Source organism: Hoplias malabaricus, chromosome X2, assembly GCF_029633855.1.
Source record: "Hoplias malabaricus isolate fHopMal1 chromosome X2, fHopMal1.hap1, whole genome shotgun sequence".
NCBI classification, from domain to species: domain Eukaryota; kingdom Metazoa; phylum Chordata; class Actinopteri; order Characiformes; family Erythrinidae; genus Hoplias; species Hoplias malabaricus.
In genome coordinates, this window is record NC_089819.1 from 18,169,967 (window position 1) to 18,180,675 (window position 10,709).

The window sequence follows — 10,709 nt, forward strand, 5'->3', positions numbered from 1 at the left end:
TAAATTAAAAAATAAAGTGAAACCTGTTACTTGTCAGTGTTCAAATTCCATTAGTGAAAAAACAGGACAACACTGTACAGTATGTTGTTCATGAGGCTGTATCACAACTGCAAATAAATAAATCTATAGAAACATCTTTTTTTTTTTTTTTTTAAATACTTATTCCAGCAAATGTCAGTTATAATTGCTTTCTGGGATCAAATTAACAAAGCAGTCTTTATAAGAACTGGCCATTTCTCTTGTTAGCCTTTATAATTTTTATCATTCATTCATTCATTATCTGTAACTGCTTATCCAGTTCAGGGTCACGGTGGGTCGAGAGCTTTTTACCGGGAATCATTGGGCACAAGACTGAAATACACCCTGGAGGGGGCGCCAGCCCTTCACAGGGCAACACACACACTCACACATATGGACACTTCTGAGTCGCCAATCCACCTACCAACGTGTTTTTGGACTGTGGGAGGAATCCGGAGCACCCGGAGGAAACCCACGCAGACACAGGCAGAACACACCAAACTCCTCACAAACAGTCACCCGGAGCGGGAATTGAACCCACAACCTCCAGGTCCCTGGAGCTGTGTGACTGCGACACTAACCTGCTGCGCCACCGTGCCACCCCCTTATAATTATTAATTAAATGTTTATAAAAGTTTGTCAGTTGTCATTAAAGTCTTATGGTGTCATGTAGCTTTAAAACCAATAACACTGGCTGCACACGCATTTATGTTTCAGAATATGTTTTATATGAAAAAAAGGCCTTGGCTCCTCTGTATTTTTTAACAAACGGCTGTAAATCTATAGTCATATTAAAGTGGTATGCCATATGGTATTCTTAGAAGTTTGCAAATATTAATATTTGTACATTTAATTTCCATATTTGAAGTGAAAAATTGGGTTATTTGTCTATACATTCTATTTTTGCAGCCACACTGGGCTTTATGGAAATGGTTAATCAGTTTTTCTTATGGCTTTTTATTACATTTACTGAAAGCAAGTACTCTGTAGTTTAGTAGTAGCATGGAAAAAAAGGATGTCCACATATCATTTATGAATATTTTCCATTCAAGCACAGGGATTGTGTGGCTTCCATTTGTGTAGTATATCACTGTTAACATACATCTGTTTCAAAACATACTTCTCAAGCAATGTAAAGCCAGCTCTGCTTTTGTCAGTCAATAATTTGTAATGAATGTGCTTTGTTACAAACACTAAGTGTGACTCAAACATTAAATATGGGTTTGTATTGTCAACGGACTTAGGTTGCAACGTATATTTAAATGATTATTTATGTATCTTGCATCATTTTTATCTATAGGATAATGTTGTACTATATTTTTCTTAACTGCTCCATGTCTTTTGACCACCACTAATTGCAGAACAATGTTTGGATTAGTCTTAAAAACATTCTGCTTTTGCATTCTGTTATAGAGAATGGGACACACCATAATGTGTTGTGAGTTATTATTACTGATTGTAATAACATTAAAGCACTTAGCAACTTAGAACATTTATTTCAGCCAGGATTTCATAAGCCTAAAAGTCAGTGGTGACACTGCTGGCAGAAGTTAAAGTACAGTTTCTGTGCTTGGCATGTGATACAAGGCTGTAACTATTTGACTTAACCTTAGTCTCAAATTTGTAGATTCATTACAATCTCTGTAATGGAGAGATTACTTTGTTAGTAAAACGCAATCATCAGTGGAAGAACAGCCTAGCATCTGAGTGGAGTAATGGGGTTGGGAAAATACACATTTGAAATATTAATATTTTCCTACTTCAAATCTAAGCTGAAAGGTTTGGGAACCCTTCTATAAGAATGCTATATATATATATATATATATATATATATATATATATATATATATATATATTTCCCCATCTTTTCCAGCATAGATTCACATGGAGAATAAATGTATATGACTGTGCCTGGAGGACTATCCAAAAGAAATATCAGATTTAGGATATTCATATATTTTAATGAAAAATATACAGATATTGTACAATAGTACAAATATTCATGTACTTGCAGAGACACAAATATTCTATTCAGGGAACTCATTAATTTAATTCATTTCTACTTTTCATTACTGCTGACAGAAAAGAATGTAACAGCTGTCCGTTATGCTTCACTCTTAATAGGTAAATAAACCTGCTACTCAAGCTCTTTCTGATGAAGAAGTAGGCTAAAGCACACAATTAGGTCTTGTGAGGACAACAAAACTGACAAGTTTCAACATGCTATGAAGGGCATATACAATCACCTGGAGAGAATTCACACAATTTCCAAAAATATCTGATACTGAATAAAACAAAGCTGTTTATAAATCAGACTGTAAGTTAAAATACGGAGCAGAATTCTTCTTCACGTTACTGAACAGCCACTATACTGACACCTCATGGCCATGTATCCTGTATTAAACATATTTTATCTACAGTCATACTCACATGGAGGACTACACTATGGGCATAATCTTGTTTGTTCAGAGATAACACAATTTGATTCTTAATCTCAGATGAGATGCACTTCATATAAAAAAAATAAATAAAATAAAATTCATAACATATTTATATATATGTTTGCCATTATTTTGTCAAACAAAAGAAAAACAAAAAAAAAAACCTGCTTAACCCTTTAAATGATCATGATTCAAGAGAAATTAAAATAATCTGAATTAAATAAGGTACAGGAAAGAGCATTGAGACTTAAGAGTAAGTGCTTTTACACCCTTTCTGTGGCAGTGTAATGTGTGGTGTTGCTGCCGAGTAGAGTTCAAAATAATATTTTTGTAGGTTAAATTCACATATTACAGGGTTGCAAGTGCAAATTTGTAAACATTTACATCCATAAAAATATGAACAATCATTTTCATTTAATGAAGTAATCAACAATGTAATTATGCACTCCTTACAAAAGATAATTTGTGAATTATTCAAATAGAAAATTATCAACTTCCATCATGATTGTCTGGCAGTGTATCTGAGGTGGCCAATGATGAAAACTTCTCCTCCAAAGCCAAAAACTTTTGGTTGTAACCCTTTTCCAGCATTTTCTTCCATATTCTAACTAAAAAAAAACAAAAACAAATATTGACAAGGAATAGGGGTATATACACTGTCAGAAAAAAGACCTTCTGTACAGGTACATTATTGTTCACTACAAGGTACCAACAGTGTTAATGTAACTTTAAAAAGGTACATCAGTAATTATAAAGTCACATTTTGCTCCTTAAAGGTACATTGCATTCTCTTCTCTAGAAGGCAAGGGGAATAATTTGTAAGCTTTCATTACAGAATTATATTGGGCATATGAAATTGATGTAACTTACAAACCTACAATTAATATAAAGTATAGCACAATTATGTTCCATAACAAAAAGTATAGAATATGTACCCTTTAGGGTACCATCAGCCTGACAGCAGTTTTTCTTTTTTTAGGTTAGAGGATACTAAGGTCCACACAAAAAATTTTAAATATCTTAATTTTAAAGCATATAACAATTAAACACTGACAGAAATTTACACTGACAGTTTCACCTGGTACTGTTTCACGTAGGTGGAGTTCTAAATGTAAAATAAATATACATTGAAATTGCCCATCATCAGTTTTTGAATATGTAACCCTCTGAAATTTGTATTATCATCATTCCACTGGGCCTAACTACACCTACCTGCAATTTCTTACAAAACAATTATATTTCTCCTTGAATTTACAGCATGTACTAGATTTCTGACTAATAAGGGAGACTCCTGCATAAATGGCCCAATGATGTCAGAGTTACTCACACTATGGAATGTTAAAACAGGTGTAAAGGTATATGAAATTAGATATTATGATGTTAGTTCTTCATCTGTCAGAGAGAGAAGTCTCTCTCTCCCTGTCATTCATTAGCACAGCGGGCATATAACAACAGCTCTGTCAAAGGGTGTAACAATTTAATCAAATAAAGAACCATTTACTACAGACCATTTAAAATATATCAAGGTGCAGGCATTTGCACATGTAAAGCTCTTACTGTATTCAGGCTCCTCTGTTGCAGGTGGCTCTGTGTTCTGTGGTGTCTCAGTCTCTTCTTCCTGCTGTTCATCTGGACTCATCTCGAGATTAGTCATCATCAGCTCATATTCTTTCCTGGCCTGTGATGTGAGCTCAATCATTTTGTGGTAATGGTCCTGAGGAATTCATATTACATTATGGATGCATTATAAAGTCAATAAAGGCAATAAAGTCTCGCCTTACTTTTTGTTAATTATATGAACTTCTAGGAAAAGACAGTTTAAGATGTAATTTTAAAAAATACCATTCATTTACATGAATGTGGACATTGGCCTGACTACAGCAGGATGCAAAACTCGATGGTCTATAGGCCATACAGTCTCACACCAGTACTGATTACAAAAAACATAACTGGAAACTGAATTTAAGATTTTTTTTTTGTCCAAAATTGTGTATGGCAAATGACTAGATTAATTCATTCATGCATTGTCTGTTACCGCTTATCTGGAGACTACCTGGAATCACCAGGTGCGCCCTCAGTCACTCACGACTAGGTAAATGAAAGGTCAAATTTTTGTTGACCTTAGTAAAGAAAATATAATGTAATTCAGGTGACTCTGGGCTGTACTGTTAAAACACTTTCTAAATAAATGAAATATAGACTTGAACTTCGAGACATTACAGAGATTATGTACCTGTGCTCCATCATAGTTGAAGATGCCAACCAAGCTGACAGGAACAGCTTTGCTCACACAACGACCCAAAGATTTCCTTGACAGGGCAAAGACAAAAGGAATGCTTTGCTCCCGACATGTATCAATGATGGTGTGCAGAGCCTCATCTAGGCCACCTGTTTAAACATAAAAAAGTGAATGAATGAATGAATGAATCCTACAAACCTCTGGTCTAAATCCTCTGATTAAATGTGATTGAGTGGTAATTCAGTTTTACCCTGAGTATTAAACTTGTTGTTTTTCTATTGTGCTTTTAAGTCATAACATAAGCACTGTTCTAATCATTCACATTGAAACACTTCACTGTGAAATTGGGAGTGAATTATTACATTTGAAACTTTTAAAAACAGATCAAATGCATAAACAGATGAATAAAATTACTTCAGTTTCCTCCTTGTATTGATAATTTAAAACACTACAAACATTATTAAAACATTCTTTAGGAAAACGTTTAGACGCCCCCTGATACCTTTAGACTGTACCCGCTCACAGTTGGGAGAGATGATGACACATTTGATCTTCCTGAGTTTAAGGTGTTTTAGAACCTCCCTGAGGCCCATGACCAGCCTCCTCTTCATTCTGGCCTTCATGGGGTCTTTCTGGTAAAGCCGATCCTGGAACCTCACGAGTTCCTTCAGTAAAGTGGTGACACATTCATCTACATCCTTACTTAGCATCTGGCTACAGTACCTAATAAACCAAAGAAAGTTAAGAAAACAGAGCTAACACATGAATAATGCTGGTAATAACACAGTAATTAAGACAAACGTCTGCGAGTTACAGCAACACACACAATGGAAGGCCATAGATGCGAATATTTTGTCTACGTTCTTGTGAAAAATATGAAATATCACTGTGCTTTTCTTACTCTCTAAACTTCCTGCTGTGAATTTTAGGTTGAGTACGGATGGAATTAGAAAGTGCTTTTTCTTCTGCAGTGTCATCCATGTTGATGACTTCTGCGCTTGTTTGGTCAGTCTCCTCTTGTTCACTGTGTTGACATTCCATCAAATCCAAATCCTGCGTTAGTATTTCACTCATATGTTCACTGGTCTCTTCTGAATTCTGACTGGATTGTGGCTCAGTTTGACCAACTTCACTGATGTTTTGAGTTGTCTCTCTTTCCTCTATTAAGCGATTCTGTTTCCGTTCTTCTCTCTCCTTCAGAATAATCTACACAATATACATAAAATTTTGATCAACCCGAGTTCATTTCTGTTGATACAAATACAACTACACAAAGAAGCATAGTTTAAAGAAAAAAAGCAACAGACACTCACTCTTTTAAGGGGTGTTGTTTTTTTTGCTTTAGGAACCTCTCGTTGTTTTCCCTTTTTCACCAGAGGACTGGTGGAATCTAAAGGGTTGTGAGCAATCAGCTCTTTCTGCCTTGGATGCTTCTTCTGAACTGCTGCTTCTTTTTGGACAACTGGTACAGCTCCTCCAACTTTATGAGAAGTTTATAGTTAAAATTCAGTGAACAAAAGTTTAAAAATTATTATGCATAAATAAAGAAGCTTTGGATCAGTTTATCACTGTTTCTGTATAACCGGACTGCAGCTTCCACATTAAAAAGTAACAGCCTCAAAATATAACTTCTTTTTCTCAAATATACCTGAAATAGTTAGCTGCTTAATGTCTTGTTTGGACTTTTTTGATTGTTGCTTCTGCTCTAAAAATGTCAGCATGTTTCCCAAGTCAAGCTGTACAGGAGCTTTGCTTTTCTTCTGACCCACCTGCTGGAAATCAAGAAGGGGAATCGATTAAAAACTCGCCATTATCATCCACCAAAATGTAATGAAGCATGGGATTAGAGCAAGTTATTCTATAAATAAACAGTTTAGCGAATATACAACCAGCAATTGAAACTGATTCACTACACTTTTTTTTAACACTCTTAAAATTAAGACTCCAAGAGAATATTGTCCTTGAAATGTTGTTTAATAAATTCTTACTTCAACTCATTGAATAAATCTTCTAAAAATTCTAAATATTAAATTGGTAAATTATTTTTGTTTTTGAGCAGATGTCTCATTACCCTGATGATGACAAAAGATATAAATGTGAGTAGTGCTCCTGGACAGTGATTTTGTCCTGATTGTAGATTCACCGTTGAAAGAAATATATAGTCTAGGACAAGTCCTGGAAACATTGAAAACCATGTTTTCACACATTTAACTTCCTAACCAACCTGTGCTTTCTTAGGTTCAGGTGGGACTGTCTTTCCAACAGTGGCTTTGCACTTATTTGCACTCTCTGGCTGCAGTGATGACCCCTCTTTCTCAGACATGCCTGGATCCTGCATAACAGACAGAAAACTGAGAACAAAATAAACACATTTTTACCAACGACCTGTTCATTCTTTAAAGGCTTTACCTGAGCTGTTGTGTTGGATGTATGCCTAAACCCTTTGTGTGGACTGACAGATGAAAAAGACAGGTCTGGGAACTCCTCTTCATCCTAAACATGTAAACGTCATTAGCAAAATCTATCGTGTGTGACAATGAACAGAAAGGAAAAAGATCAAATGCAATAAATTCTCAATAACAAACAAAAATAACAACTGAGTGTACAAACAAAATATTACAGCAAAGGTGAAAATACTGTTATTACCTCAAATTTGGGAGGCTCTTGCTGTATTTGCACTGTCTGCTGCTCCACATCCTCAGGGGCCATTTTAGATTTCTTCTTTTTCTTCCTTTTCTTTTTCTCAGTAGATTGTTCAGCTTGTTTTTGGGACTTTTCCTCCTTGACATGAACAGTAAATTGACATTTTGAATATAATTAGAGGGGGAAAAGTCAGTTATGTTTTCAGAGCTAAGATTTTTGCATATTCTTGCACATTTTGCATAGAATTAGAGGGGAAACATTGAGACGTGTTTTCAGTTCTAAGATTCTAACTCCAAACTGCCAAAGTAGCATAACTTCAGACTTATTATCAAGCAATTAAATAGACATTCTGTGTATATTTCAAAATAAATCAATGAATGGAGCAATGTTTGTTATACAAGGCTGTTATTAGAGTGAGGATATGGGTCCTCACCCATGGGGGACCCTCTGGTGTAGTAGAACTCTTCTGAATGACTTTAGGAGGCTGAGAGGCAATGTTGGCCCATGATGCTGCTGGTGATTCATAAGGGTTGGGTAATCCAAGTTTCCCAGAATCTTGATCTAAAAAAAGGAAATTTCATATTATTATTATTATTATTATTAATGCTATTATCACTGCACCAGATAGATTTACTCTCACTTATAGCAGACTGTGTGAAAATCTCAACAATAACAATACACCCATAAAGAAAAATGATAACACCTGGTGTTCCTGTTAATGTCTTCTCAGATTCTTTTTTTGAAGTGACATGCTGAGATGATTTTTGTTTTGGTGATTTTGCTCCTGGTGTATCCTGACCACAAAATTGAAATTTGGTTTTATTAGAGCTATCTGAACTTACAATCATTATATAAATTAAAAAAACTGGTCCCTTTTGTTATGCACTATGTAATGTTTTCCAGAGAACCAACCGTGCTCAGGCGAACCTTTTGGTCTCCTGTTGAATCCTGAAGGGCTTGTGAGGTGCTAGAACCCCAGCATGTCTGAGATTCCTGGGTGAAGGCAGGTTTGTGTTTGCTGGACGTAACATCACACAGCTCTGGAAAGTCTGACAGTTTCACTTCAAATGTGCTGTTTGTCTTAACTTCTGATTTGGGTCTTTCATTTGAAAGTTTAGAAGGTCTATTTCCTCTATAACCTTTAGAAAAATCAAGGACAATAAATAATAATAATAATAAGTAAATAACAATAATTAAAAATCCATTGAGGGACACAGACATTGTGTGCCAAAAATGTTTTTTGTGCATGTAATGCGTCTGGTGGATAAAAGACTACATAAATAAAGATGTTGAAATTAGTCTCAAAATCAATTAGTAATATTCAAATATTGTATCTTTGTGAAAATCACTACAAACCCGTGATAAAGTTTATTTCTATGCTTTGTTACAAAAAATTGACCTCTTTTGGATGTGTCTTCTGATCTCGTGTTTATTCTTCTGTCATGTGAAAAAGGCTCAGGTCTATGTTGCACTGCCTGTAAAATAAAAAACATAAATAAAAAATTCAGCACTGTAATTGATATGAAATCTAAACCTTGCTTAATAAGGATGTCATTTAAAAAGAAATCAAGAACTACTGCTATGAATGTTCCATTGTACTGCTGATTACAATTAATTATAAGGAGTAACAGGCATAATGATACCTTTCCTATATGTTTGGGTGTGTGGCCCTTTTGAGCAGGGTCTGTTTGGAAACTGTTACTCGCTCTTTGCTGCTGAACAGAACTAGAACCTTGCCCCTTTTTTTCACAGCCATGTTGATTTTCTGTTACTGTTGCCTTCTGCCTTCTTGTAAACCAGTTTTCAGATGAGGACTGATTTGTTCGATCTCTTGATAGTGGGCTGAAACATAAAATGTCAAACAGAACTGGACTATGAATACTCATACAATTTTTGTGCGTTTTGAAATAAATATACATATATATTGGGAGTACAGTAAATAAACAGCACACAGTACACATACCTTCTCCTGTATTCCTCCATTTTGAGAGTATTTTCTGTTTCAGCTCAACCAGAAGTTCCAGACTGCTGAATATTTATTTATCAGAGGCAGGTACTCAGTCAATAGTCTGATGATCAGATTTTGTGAAAGGCAGAAAAGGGACAACCATAACTGCACTTATTCACAGCCTTGGCATCATTACTATTTTTTAAACACTGAATCTAAGAAAGCATGCATTAATCATTCAAACAACATATTAACCTACCTCAGGAACAAAACCTCACAGAAAATATGGGTGAATAGAAAGATTATTCACTTTACTCGTTCATACAAATCCTTGTGGAATAACCAAGATATTAAAAAAATATATACTTAGTGTTGTGGAGGCATAGATGAATGAATATTATCCAGTGGATGCAATGGATTCATGTAATGTGTAATTTCTGATGATTATGATGTGTGTATTTGGCTGCCACTTCTCGCCAGTGTGTGTGTGTGTGTTGATTGATTGTTGAATAGAATAGTGTTCTGTGCAGTGTTGCTTGTATAAAGTGTCCATGGTATTCTAGAAAAGGCACTATATAACTCTACACAAAATAAATAACTAAAACACCTGCATGGCAAGTAGTGTATCAGAAAAATATGCAGTTGTGTGTTTCTAATGTAGATTTGGCCAACTGGAAAGTTCTCAACAAACCACAAGAGCATTCTGGCATAGCCCACCCTTAAGCACGAGTGTGCACCACTGGTCTAATGGTGCGTTGTGAAAAAGTAAAAAAAATAATAATAATAATAATAATAATAATACTTGCAGGATGTGTGTATAAACAGGTCATTCTAAAGCATTTTTATATAATATAAATAAATTTTGTATTAATACAAATGTATTAAGAAGGGAAAAACAAACAATAGCTTTTTTAAAATAAGAAACATAAAACAAAACCAAAAGTATGTTATGCACAGGCCAAACTTGAAGTTTGTTTTACTCAATTCATTAAAGGCAGAAAATAAAGAGTAACCAAAAAGTGCTTCTGTAGAGGAGCTGAACTTTTTTAAACTTAGAATAAACATGTACTTTAGGCAATGTAATCAAATTTTGTTAAATTAAAATTGAACGGTATAGTTTCCACAACTCCATTTTCTCTGTGGACTATCCCATTTATCCTATTTTTTTGTGTAAGAGTAACTGAACTCCGTCACTGCGAGGCCACTGAGAGCAGGTTAGCGAGCGGCTACTGTTAGCCAAACAACAGCAGAAAACACTGCGTCAGACAGAATACAACACTTACACTCGTCCTTCAGCAGTGTCCATCCTGACAGAGATTTTTCCAAGTCTATCTTTAACATATTTCAAAATTCAGCAGAGCGATAACATTTATGTGAAACCTTAGAGCCACACACACAAACACGGGTCAAACTTCATTCT

At 35.0% G+C, this 10,709-nt stretch overlaps 1 protein-coding gene across 3 annotated transcripts; it reads right to left on the reverse strand.

The window, feature by feature from the left end:
• Positions 1-1,995: 1,995 nt before the first annotated feature.
• LOC136676817 (selenocysteine insertion sequence-binding protein 2-like) lies at positions 1,996-10,709 on the reverse strand. 3 transcript variants are annotated; one of them, XM_066654057.1, is made up of 17 exons: positions 10,573-10,709; positions 9,305-9,410; positions 8,985-9,183; positions 8,741-8,816; positions 8,269-8,480; positions 8,045-8,135; positions 7,775-7,902; positions 7,345-7,479; positions 7,108-7,191; positions 6,923-7,030; positions 6,347-6,470; positions 6,012-6,178; positions 5,600-5,904; positions 5,201-5,421; positions 4,693-4,847; positions 4,017-4,173; positions 1,996-3,067 (listed from the first exon to the last, which is right to left on the reverse strand). In XM_066654057.1, the coding sequence occupies exons 2-17, from the start codon at positions 9,322-9,324 to the stop codon at positions 2,949-2,951; spliced, it is 2,301 nt and encodes a 766-aa protein (XP_066510154.1). In that variant the 5' UTR covers positions 9,325-9,410; positions 10,573-10,709; the 3' UTR covers positions 1,996-2,948. The 3 variants fall into 3 exon arrangements, with proteins under 3 accessions (XP_066510154.1, XP_066510153.1, XP_066510152.1); XM_066654056.1 differs by having other exon boundaries at positions 6,347-6,467; positions 8,254-8,480; XM_066654055.1 differs by having other exon boundaries at positions 8,254-8,480.